The sequence below is a fragment of the Carcharodon carcharias genome, chromosome 8 (genome assembly GCF_017639515.1).
Source record: "Carcharodon carcharias isolate sCarCar2 chromosome 8, sCarCar2.pri, whole genome shotgun sequence".
Taxonomy (NCBI): Eukaryota; Metazoa; Chordata; class Chondrichthyes; order Lamniformes; family Lamnidae; genus Carcharodon; species Carcharodon carcharias.
The window spans coordinates 56,925,549-56,938,221 of record NC_054474.1 but is presented as its reverse complement, the minus strand read 5'-3'; the positions used below and the strand labels follow the sequence as shown (position 1 = coordinate 56,938,221).

The window sequence follows — 12,673 nt, the reverse complement described above, 5'->3', positions numbered from 1 at the left end:
ATTTTACATAAAACAAAGATTTTCAAAGTGAGGAAATCAAATCAATTTCACTCTCATCATAATGTGGTGATTGGGTGACTGGAATTGTGCTTATTATACCCTGCAATTGTAAAACAGTATTGAGGATGCAACATGCAAACGTGGTAAGGCAATGTTTAGTTCACCCAATGAAAGGTTTGGAGAAAACATTGGAAAACATATCTCAACAGTGTTGTGGGTTGTTCAGCTTCTCAATATTGAGTAGACGTTTTCTTATGCTTATCAATACACTCAGATGTAGCATTTTTAAAGTGCGACAAACCACCCTCAAATTGTGCACCAAATATATGAAAAATAATCACCGTTTGGAATTTACAAAAATGTTTACAAAAATAAATGATTTTGCACTTTCTACATTGAGAAAAGGTTAGAAAAATACAATTGTTAAGAAAGAAAAAACTTTCAGCCTAATTGGCTTTCCGCGTCATCGGGGCATGTGAGAGATCTGACAAATGTTCTGAGCGTTGGTAGAAGAAAGTGTCTGTCTGTCCCTCCTCCCAGTCGCTGAAATGAGAGTGAGGAGAAGATTCTCCATCACTGCGATTCGAAGTTACTTTACTTTCATTTCTGGCAGATTTAGATGGAGAAAGCAACTTCAGGCGCTGAGCCGCAGATCCTGCACCCACAATGCCATCAGGAATAACCTTTGGAGAACTCTCGGGAATATTAGGAGAACTTGCACTGGCTGGGTGTTGTAAACTGCAGCCTCTCGTAGGGCAGAGTTTATTGGGAGCCACTTTCACGTTTGGGCAGTCAGATGACGAACCGCCAGAACCTAGGGTCTGCTTGCTTACGTTCTGAAGAAGTTCAGTCAATTCTGCTATGTAGATCTGTGCCATCTGCAATGTTTCATACTTGGACAATTTCTTTTCATTATCAAAAGCTGGGATTACGCTGCGTAGCTCATCAAACGCATGATTTAACCCATGCATCCTCCTCCTTTCGCGTGCATTTGCAGCAAGTCGTCGATGTTTGGGTGGTTCTGTTAGTTGTTTGCTTGTAGGTTCTGTCTGACCTTTAGCACTGCAAAGATCACTGTCTTTCACCGCAGTCTGTGTGGGCAGTTTGGCGCTTGAGATGATGTTGGCCAAATCTCTGTGGCCAACCTCCTCGTCATACAACGCTGCGATATTCCCTCCAGGTGAAAAGTAGGCATGATAAGATGGGCAGGTTGCTGGAAAAGCAGGTGAGAGCCAGACGCGTGGGTCGGGTTTGGAAGGGCGCGCTGAGTTTGCTGGATGACTGTGGCTCACTTCACTCGGGTCTGGTGACTCTTCCAGCAGCCACTCTGCAGCAGCACGTTTCATCTTGTGGGTCCTGCCGGTGAAGACAATGTTATCCACTGGAGTTGGACCAATCTTCAGCAGGCGTTTGGGACAAGGTTGGATTCCTGAAGCCCTGGCGGCCGCTTTAAACACAGCACAAGCCCTGCCACTTGATGGGGGAATAAGCCAATCAATTCCCGCGCGTGCGCTGAGCCAATCCAAGCTGCCCGTCGGCTCTGTCACGTGCTGCGGGCTCTCGGTGATACGTGCGCAGCTCGCGTGCGGTCGACCAATCCGAACGCGCGGAATCCCTCGTCATGAATAATTGATGAGGGAGCCGCGGCCGGCTTCCGCCTGGGGAGCCGGCACGCGCGGGGCAGGGGGCGGGCTCCACCTTCGGAGAACTAGCCGGCCTAGTTTGGTCTGCTACAAGGCTCAATTCTGTCACCTTTAAAACTAGTGAGCAACCTGGAGGATTGGCCCACTTATGGTCGATTTTTGTTTTTGCATAAAATCTCTGCAGGACTTGACCCTGCCAATTACAACCCATAGTCCATTGGATTTAACCAATCTGTTGAAATTAGTGGTTTTATAACATTTAGCAGTTTGGTTAAAAATACCTTCACCGGAATGAGCCTCAAAATGCGACTTGTGGTCCAATTGACAATCCCGTTTCAGTAAAAGTGCAAGTGCGCAATTTTCACTTTTAAAGCAATAAATAATTATTGAAGACAAATAAAAGTAACAAAGCCTTGATTTGAATCTTGTTATGACACAATAATCACTATAACAACAATTTTTCATTGTTGTAAATCATTCAGTAGTGCTCTGCAGGGCCCAACAGGCGAACCCTCCCGTTTCTTGAAATGATTTGTTTGTTTTTCCCAGTTCTTGTGGCCGAGTGAGTGAGCATTGTAAAGGTAATCACAATATATGCAGAAGTTCAATCTTCGAGAATACACTTTCCACGCAGCGATACATAATGCAATACTAGTGTACGTGAGACAGAGTAGCGAGAGGGCGGTACTTTCGTAAATCAGTCTACATGAAAAAAAATTCTGAACTTGCTACTTGCAATTAAATAACTGTTGTATTTAACTTCACTTATAACATAGGGCAGTGGTTATTTTGTTATATATGTGTTCCAAGTTAATATTGTGTAATATATTTGCGAGCACTCCTTTGACAAGTGTTGATGTTGTGAAGATTAAAATTCTCTCTTTAGGATAGATGAAACAACCTGATATGAAAACATGTTCCGTCAGCCGACTCACTCAGTGTAGATTTACTGTAGTGTGTCTAACTTTTGGAGGGTTCTTGTTATTTATCTTCTTGCTCGATTCAAAGGTTTTGACGAAATCCAACACTCTGAATCATAAATCATTCCTTACACTTAAGGCTGAGATATAGCCTCACTGAGCATCTGCAACGATCTTCAAATACCTTTTAATCCTTTTGAAAGCAACAACAGATCTTCATCAAAATTGTTATTTAGTTTAAGATAAATGTTAGTTAGTAAATGTCAGTATTCTGATTCAAAACTATTATATAATTATGTTTTGTATAGTACTGGGTATAATGTAAGCGCAAACAAAGTGCACTATGGCTGCTGAGCAAGTTGTGCGAGTGAAATAAACTAATTCTACTACCCACTGCAAGTAACTGGCTCAAAAATATACGGGATGGATTTGGCGCTCAATGTTGATCTGAAAGAACACTGTAAACAAAGATCTAGTAACCTCTATAGCACAGACTTTCTTTTTACCAATGGCAGTTCTAAATCTGCTGTCCAGTCAAGGGGATCTTCAGGTGCCCAGTGCAGCGATGCTAGCAAGCAGAATAAGCAACCAATCACATGGAAGTATTCTCAAGGTCAGCAAAGAAGTTATGTTAAATGCACTGATAGCCTTCTCTATTAATTCAAAATTTCAGATAGCCAAATAAATGATTGTAATTGGATTAAGACAGAAACTAAAATATTCTAAACAAACTTTAGCTTTTAACAAAATGTGGAATTCATTAATTATAATGGATACAATTGACATTCAGAAATATAAAATTAGTTTTTCAGGGCCAGTGAGGACATTTAGCAATAAGTATGAATTTAATACATTGTTAAAAACCAAATTATACCTCATTCAATAACATATAACTGTTTCAATAGATTTTAAGTGAGATTAGGAATGTAAAATTAGGGGCAGAATTTTACATTTGGTGCGAGGGGTTGGGCCTGCCATGCTAGAACGCAAAGTGACATACAATGACATTGGGCGTGCATTCCAATGTCATCGCACTATCTCACAATATTTCATTTGGCAGGCGCGGGCTGGAGTCAGCTGTGCACCTGCCGATATTTGAAAAGCCTATTAAGGCCATTAACAAACTAATTCATTTCAAATTTACATCCAACCTAATGGTTGGTGGGCAGGTAAAAGGCCAAGTGATCTTTATGCTTTTAAGAAACATTATCCATGAGCAGGATGAAGTTTCCTAAAGCTATTACAACTTAATAAAAACATTTTGAAAAATGTAAACATGTCCCATCTCATTGACACAACCACATAAGGGGACATGTTTTATTAAAGTTTTATTGTATTTATTTTTTTAAGAATCCCTTCAAACTTCCTGACGCAGCTCCGTGCCTCAGGGAGATTGAGGTGCACTTTTGCGCGCACATGGGAAAGAGCGCTGGACCCGAGTTTCCTCCCTCCCCCCTGCACAGGAAGCGCTCAGTGCTACAACTCGTGTTCCATGCTGGGCGGACCTATGGCTCAAAAAATATATGGGATGGAAATCCTGCCCCTGCCCACTCCCGCCGAGCTCAACCAACCAATGAAAATCCTGGCCTAGAATTTTTCATCATTTCACAGACTGCTTAGGGATTGCACTCTGTGGGAACTTCACCAATGCATTCTCTGGCATGCTCTGACAGTTGATTATGGATTTCTGTGTTATTCCATACATGTACAGACTCTTGAAGTTGCTGTCAGTTTCAGTAATGATGGCAAATGCCGACAATTTTGCTGTTATTACCACAGAAAAATCAAAGCTGGGTAGGTTTGGTTTTTATGTGGTCAAATCTCTCAACAACATGATTAAGCATTTATGATTCAAAATTATCATCAAGAAACTTCTTTCAAGTTATTCTTAAGTGTCATGATCAGGTGAGGAGGGGTAGAATGGCTCCCCCACTTTTCCCTCTCCTCATTTGACTGCAACAGTTTTACAAAAGGCAATGCTTTCCAATTCAACGAGTGTTTAACTGTTTCATACTGTGGCTGTAAAAGACACACACAGACAGGTTTCCTTGTAAGTTTTTAAAAAGAAAGGACATTGGTGTTTATTGTATTTAACACCTCAATAAAAGTGTTTGGACTTTCACGCACACATGCACTTAAGTGTTCAAATAAATAAGTTACAAGGTGGGAGGATAGATTAAGCACTTTTTAAAGTCCAACAAAAGTTCATGATATACGGATCAATCGGTTGATGTCTTGGCTGGTTTCAAGCTGGGCTTAGTAGCCCCTTAGGTTTCAGCATTGAAGTGTTTAAAACCATTGATCAATAACTTATATCTGCTGTTCTTGAGGCAGCAGCTGCTGGGTTGATTGTTAAAACACTGCCTGTGGAGAGAGGGTGATCAAAACAGCAGGCAGGGCTCAAACCTGCAGGCTGGATGGAGAGAGAGAGAGAGAGAGTTCTGATGAAGAGTCATAAGGACGTGAAATGTTAACTGTCTTCCTTTCCACAGATGCTGTCAGACCTGCTGAGTTTTTCCAGCAATTTTTGTTTTTGTTTCAGATTTCCAGCATCCACAGTATTTTGCTTTTATCTTATATGAGAGAGTGTATGTATTCACTCAGGGGTCCTGCTTCTTCAATGTCTCTTCTGCTCTGATTGTGGCCTGGAGAAAAGCATTTTTTTAAACATAAAATATGGCTAGTTGGCTCATCACATGATCTCCTCTCACACATGGCAAGTTAATTCCAGGTCCATGGTTTAGACATGATTAAATTATGACTGGACAAGTTCCTTTCTCAGCCAGAGTCCATTGTCCGAAGTGATTATGCCTAATGGCTTGTTCCCCAACCAATTGAATACACAGGCGATTGTCTAGTTGATTTGTGAATGGGTCAAGAGATGGTCCATTCACACCCCTTGAAGGTGATTGTCTCTGATGGGGTTTTCTAGACAGGCTGACTCCATTTTAATGGCTTTGGAATTTGTACGGTACAATGATGCAAATAAAAGCAAATTACTGCAAATGCTGGAAACCTGAAATACAAACAGAAAATTCTGGAAAAACTCAGCAGGTCTGACAACATCTGTGGAGAGAGAAATGTTAACCCCGCTAACATTTTGAGCTGATATGATTCTTCTTCAGAGCTGCTGCAGGTCTGAAGAAGAGTAATATGGTCTCGAAACATTAGCAGTGATACAAACGTTTGGCCAGCTTAGAAATTGTCATTTTAAGTTGTAAAGCTCAACCAGTGGCTTTCAGTCATTTTTTACATAAAACATGGCTTTATAACAAAAGGCTAAGGTTTTCAATTTGAAAACTAAAGTCTGCTTGTATTTAAATTTGGCAGTTTAATCAAAACTTGGCTTTAACATTTTCTTGATTTAATGCCCTATTTCAAACTTTAATTCACATTGTTCCATGGACAAAAATGAGACAAAGTTTAATTAATAAGTTATTACTTTGAATGAAATCATTATAACTTAGAATACTATACATAACAGACCAGACTTGTGTTTCTCTGTTTGCACTCTGTAGTGTTGACAGTGGATAAATCCTGCTGACAAACTATACATTCTGAAGGCAAAAGATTTTTTTCTATTCCAAAACTGAAGAGTTCAAAATCCAATGCTATACACACACAAACTGACAAACTAAACTGTTGTCACTTTTATACATTTTGGTTTTTCCAATCTGCAGTTGACAACACAATCATTGAAAAAGTTTGGTTAACCATTTACCTAACTTGTAATGTTGCAAAAATGTTGTACATGAAGTGCAATTATTCAAGGTGTAATCTAATTGTTGTGCTTTATTAGATATTGACATACAAAACATTAAATTGTTACTGAGATAAAAACAAAAAACTGCGGATGCTGGAAATCCAAAACGAAAACAGAATTACCTGGAAAAACTCAGCAGGTCTGGCAGCATCGATGGAGAAGAAAAGAGTTGATGTTTCGGGTCCTCATAACCCTTCATGAGAACTGAGTGAATATTAGGAGAGGGGTGAAATATAAGCTGGTTTAAGGTGGGGGTGTGGGGGTGGGGGGGGGAGAGAAGTGGGGATGGGGTGTGTGGTTGTAGGGACAAGCAAGCAGTGATAGGAGCAGATAATCATAAGATGTCACAGACAGAAGAACAAAGAGGTGTTGAAGGTGGTGATATTATCTAAATGAATATGCTAATTAAGAATGGATGGCAGGACACTCAAGGTACAGCTCAAGTGGGGGTGGGGTGGAAAGGCTAACAGGGCATAAAAGATATAGATTTAAAAATAATGGAAATAGGTGGGAAAAGAAAAATATATAAATTTTTGGAAAAAACAAAAGGAAGGGAGAAGAAATGGAAAGGGGGTGGGGATGGAGGAGGGAGTTCAAGACCTAAAGTTGTTGAATTCAATATTCAGTCCAGAAGGCTGTAAAGTGCCTAGTCCGTAGATGAGGTGCTGTTCCTCCAGTGTGTGTTGGGCTTCACTGGAACAATGCAGCAAGCCAAGGACAGACATGTGGGCAAGAGAGCAGGGTGGAGTTTTAAAATGGCAAGCGACAGGGAGGTTTAGGTCTTTCTTGCAGACAGACCGCAGGTGTTCCGCAAAGTGGTTGCCCAGGTTTACGTTTGGTCTCTCCAATGTAGAGGAGACTGCATTGGGAGCAACAAATGCAGTAGACTAAGTTAGGGGAAATGCAAGTGAAATGCTGCTTCACTTGAAAGGAGTGTTTGGGCCCTTGGATGGTGAGGAGAGAGGAAGTGAAGGGGCAGGTGTTGCATCTTTTGCATGGGCATGGGAAGGAGCAATAAGTGGAGGTTGAGGAGGAGGGGGTGATGGAGGAGTGGACCAGGGTGTCCCGGAGGGAACGATCCCTACGGAATGCCGCTGGGAGGTGGGGGGGGGGGGGGTGAAGGGAAGATGTGTTTGGTGGTGGCATCATGCTGGAGTTGGCGGAAATAGCGGAGGATGATCCTTTAAATGCGGAGGCTGGTGGGGTGATAAGTGAGGACAAGGGGGACCCTATCATGTTTCTGGGAGGGAGGAGAAGGCGTGAGGGCGGATGCGTGGGAGATGGGCTGGACACGGTTGAGGGCCCTGTCAACGACCGTGGGTGGAAAACCTCGGTGAAGGAAGAAGGAGGACATGTCAAAGGAACTGTTTTTGAAGGTAGCATCATCAGAACAGATGCGACAGAGGTGAAGGAACTGAAAGAATGGGATGGAGTCCTTACAGGAAGCGGGGTGTGAGGAGCTGTAGTCGAGGTAGCCATGGGAGTTGGTAGGCTTGTAATGGATATTGGTGGACAGTCTATCACCAGAAATTGAGACAGAGAGGTCAAGGAAGGGAAAGGAAGTGTCAGAGATGGACCATGTGAAAATGATGGAGGGTTGGAGATTGGATGCAAAATTAATAAATTTTTCCAGGTCCCGACGAGAGCATGAAGCAGCACCTAAGTAATCATTGATGTACCGGATAAAGAGTTGTGTGATGGGGCCGGAGTAGGACTGGAACAAGGAATGTTCCACATACCCTATAAAGAGACAGGCATAGCTGGGACCCATGTGGGTACACGTAGCCATACCTTTTATTTGGAGGAAGTGAGAGGAGTTAAAGGAGAAATTGTTCAGTGTGAGAACAAGTTCAGCAAGACAGAGGAGAATAGTGGTGGATGGGGATTGTTCGGGCCTCTGTTCGAGGGAGAAGCTAAGGGCCCTCAGACCATCCTGGTGGGGGATGGAGGTGTAGAGGGATTGGACGTCCATGGTGAAGAGGAAGCAGTTGGGGCCCGGGAACTGGAAATTGTTGATGTGACATAAGGTGTCAGAGGAATCATGGATGTAGGTGGGAAGGGACTAGACAAGGGGAGAGAGAAGGGAGTCAAGATAATGAGAAATGAATTCTGTGGGGCAGGAACAAGCTGACATGATCGGTCTGCCGGGACAGTTCTGTTTGTGGATTTTGGGTAGGAGGTAGAAGCGGGCCGTCCGAGGTTGGGTGACTATCAGGTTGGAAGCTGTGGTAGGAAGATCTCCAGAAGAGATGAGGTCAATGACAGTCCTGGAAACAATGGCTTGATGTTCAGTGTTGGGGTCATGGTCCAGGGAGAGGTAGGAGGAAGTGTCTGCGAGTTGGCGCTCAGGCTCCGTGAGGTAGAGGTCAGTGCGCCCGACAACAACAGCACCACCCTTGTCAGAGGGTTTGATGACAATGTTGGGGTTGGACCTGAGCGAACAGGATGCAGTAAGTTCAGAGAGAGACAGATTAGAATGGGTGAAAGGAGCAGAGAAATTTAGATGACTAATGTCACGCCGACAGTTCTCAATGAAAAGATCAAGAGAAGGTAAGAATCCAGAGGGAGGCGTCCAGGTGGAGGGAGAATATTGGAGGTGGGTAAAAGGATCCGTTGAACGGGGAGAGGACTCCTGCCCAAGGAAGTGAGCACAGAGATGAAGACGGTGAAAGAAGAGTTCAGCATCGTGCCGAGCCTGAAATTCATTGAGATGAGGGCGTAAGGGTATGAAACTAAGTCCTTTGCTGAGCACTGAACGTTCAGCGTCGAAGGGGGGAAGGTCAGGGGGTATAGTGAGTACACAGCCGGGGCTGGGATTGGAAGATGGGATGGGGATGGAAGGACAGGCGGGGTGGAGGGGCCTAGATGGGTGTTGGTGTCGATAAGTTGTTGGAGCTTGCGTTCCTTAGCACTTGAGAGAAAGAGAAAAAGCTTCTTGTTGAGGTGTCAGATGAGACGAAGAATAAAATGAAACTGGGGGCAAGCGCAGCTTTGAAAAAGGGTACGGCAGTGCTGCTGGAGGGAGAGGTCGAGTGTGTTCATATGGCGGCATATGGCACTGAGTGTGGATCTCAGAATGCGACGGGAACAGCAGTCTGAGAAACGTTTTATGTCCCCGAGATACCTGTAATCCTGGGTGGGTTTGAAACAAGAGGGATGGAATTTCAGTTGAAATCCACGTGGAGTAAGTTGGAGATGGAGACAGTCACTGAGAAAGGATATATGGCGGTGAAAGCGGGTTTTAGTAAACACCTTGTCAAACAAAACCCAGTTGTTTAATTTATATAGATTTTTCTTTTCCTACCTATTTCCATTATTTTTAAATGTATTCCACCCATCGCTTATTTCACCCCAGCCCCTGTAGAGCTACCTTGCTTGTCCTGCTATCCACTCTTAATTAGCACATTCTTTTAGGTAATATCACCACCTTCAACACCTCTTTGTTCTTTTGTTTGTGACATCTTTTGGTTAGCTCCTCCTATCACTGCTTGTCCCAACAAACCACCCCCCCGCCACCACCCACCCACCCCCCCCCACCCCCCCACTTAAACCAGCTTATATTTAATCCCTTTCCTATTTCTACTTAATTCTATTGAAGGGTCATCAGGACTCGAAACGCCAACTCTTTTCTTCTCCGCCGATGCTGCCAGACCTGCTGAGTTTTTCCAGGTAATTCTGTTTTTGTATTAAATTGTTACTGACCTGGTCACAGGCTGAACCATATATTTCATTCAAAGGAAACTTTGTGCAAACATTTTTGTATTTGCAAAACAAAATAATACTCAATTAATATAAAAAGAAAGCAGCAATAATATGATTAGTACAAAATATTTTTTTAATGCAAAATTCACAATGGACACTCTTTTTCACTGTTTTACAGTGTTGTGTGAAACGATTGCAGACAATTGCATTAGATGCTCTATTTGTTTCTGATATAATTTAACATGTTGCCAACATATTAACTGAAATGTATTACCATGAAGAACTTAATCTGTAAATATATTTATATATACAAAATTAAGTAAACACAGATATTCCCACAAAGGCTAACATAATTACATTAAACTGTAGAACTATTTAATTCCATTATATCTAAAACAAGCCAGAATTCTAATGCACTAAATCATTTTGTAATGTTTCTTGCTATAGACCATTCTTGATCCAAGAAAACTGATCTAAGAATAACATTTTGCAGCATTATATTCTTTTTAGCACTTAGCAGAATAATTATTAAGACAATAACAAATCTCTGGAAGTGATTACGAGGCAATGATCTTAATGAGTGCTTCAAATTACAGAAAGTGAAATAAAGAGAGGGAAAGAAATATTGAATTAAGTGAGATAAAACAGACAGAAAGAAAAATGTTTTTTTTTGTCAGTAATTAAAACTAAGTGCACTGTTGTGGAAGAGTTAAACTTTTACAAGATGTAGTTTACCTAAAGAAATACAATCAGATCAGGGCTCAAAATTTATGTCACAGCTGTTTAAGGAAGTAATAAACAGTTTGGGAATTAAACAGTTGAAGTCAACAGCTTATCATCTGGAGTCACAAGGGGCTTTATAAAAATGGCATCACACTCTAAAAACTATGACGAGAGCGTACAGTCAAGATTATCTACAGGATTGAGACAGAGGAATTGCATTATTGTTATTTGCTATTAGGGACACTTTTAATGCATTGACTGTTTTCAGTCCTTTTGAACTAGTTTATGATCATGCGGTGAGAGGATCACTGAAATTGACTCATGAGAAATTGGTGGGTCAAATTCAGAAACTACTCTCCTAGATTATGTATAAAACTTCAGAGAGAGATTGGACAGATCATGTGAGTTAGCTAGGGAACATTTAAATATATCATAGCAAGTAAAGAAAATGAAAGCAGACAGGAAGGCTACAGCTCATAGTTTTGTTGCTGGGGAGAAAGTGCTAGTTCTGTTACCAGTACTGGGTGACTTGTTAAAGGCAAGATTTAGTGGGCCTTACAGGATTGAAAAGGAGCTGAGTGAAGTGAATTATTTAATAAATACTTCAGATAGAAGAAAGAAGCAGAGGATGTGTCATGTGAATATGTTTAAAAAGTACTTTGACAGGGAAGAGGGCCAAAGGGAGGTGTTAGTGGTGGTAGATAATGAAAAAGAAGTTAGTGGTGGTAGATAATGAATAATGCAGGATTCTGAAATTGTTTTTCCTCTAATCAAATTTGATAATGAGGGAGTACTTGAAAATTTAATTGTAATACTGAGTTACCATCCATACAAGTGACTTGGAAAAAACTGCAGTCACACAAATCCATTTGTGGAAATAAGCTGGGAAGGGCAAATTTAGCTAAACATGATGTATGTGTAGAAGTTTCATCTTTGCTCAGGCAATATCCTTACAGATTAAATCCAGCAAAGTTATCACACATACAGAAAGAAATCAAATTCATGCTTCAAAATGATATCATTGAGTCTAGTTGCAGTAATTGGAGTTCGGCTATTGTACTGGTACTGAAACCAAATGGAACACAAAGACTGCATGTGGGCTATCATAAGGTGAATGTGGTGACAAATGTGGATTCATATCCTGAACCGTGGTTGGAAAATTGTATTGAGAAAGTGGGGCAAGCAAAATTTATCATAAAGATTGACTTGCTAAAATGCTATTGGCAAGTACCATTATTGGAAAGAGCAAAGGAGTTATTGGCTTTTGTGATACCAGATGGACTATCTCAATTTAAAATCATGCTGTTTGGTATGAAAAATGCACCTGCAACATTTCAAAGACTGACAAAGTAATTGCAGGTCTGAGCAATTGTACTGTTTGTATTGATGGCTTGATAGTTTTCAGTCAGGCATGAGAGGAGCATTTATAACATCTGGAAGAATTATTTGCTCAATTACAAGAAGCTAATTTGATGCTGAACTTGGCTAAAAGTGAATTTGCAAAAGCACAAATTACGTATCTAGGCCATACCATTGGATACGGTAAGGTGGCTCCGAGAGATGTGAAAGTCAAGGCTATTGTGGATTTCCCTGTGTCGACAACAAAAGGAGAAGATTTGCGATTGCTTGGCACGAGTGGGTTTTATTGAAAATTTGTCCAAATTTTAGCTGAGTTGCTCCATTGACTGAACTATTAAAGAGGAAGAAGTTTCAATGGACACAGGAGTGTCTGAAGGCATCTGACAGTTTGAAAACTCTATTAACTATGACACCAGTTTTGGCAGTGCCCAATTATGCCAAGCAATTTAGGTTGTCTGTTGACTCAAGTGATATTGACATTGGGGCTGTACTGTTACAAGAAAATGACAATGGAATTGAAAAACCAATAGGGTATTTTTCATGGAAGTTGAATATACAACAGA

At 41.4% G+C, this 12,673-nt stretch overlaps 1 protein-coding gene across 1 annotated transcript; it reads right to left on the bottom strand.

Moving 5' to 3' along the window:
- Positions 1-446: 446 nt before the first annotated feature.
- LOC121281439 (protein atonal homolog 1-like) lies at positions 447-1,346 on the bottom strand. The gene has a single exon (XM_041194384.1). The coding sequence runs from the start codon at positions 1,344-1,346 to the stop codon at positions 447-449; it is 900 nt and encodes a 299-aa protein (XP_041050318.1).
- Positions 1,347-12,673: the final 11,327 nt, after the last annotated feature.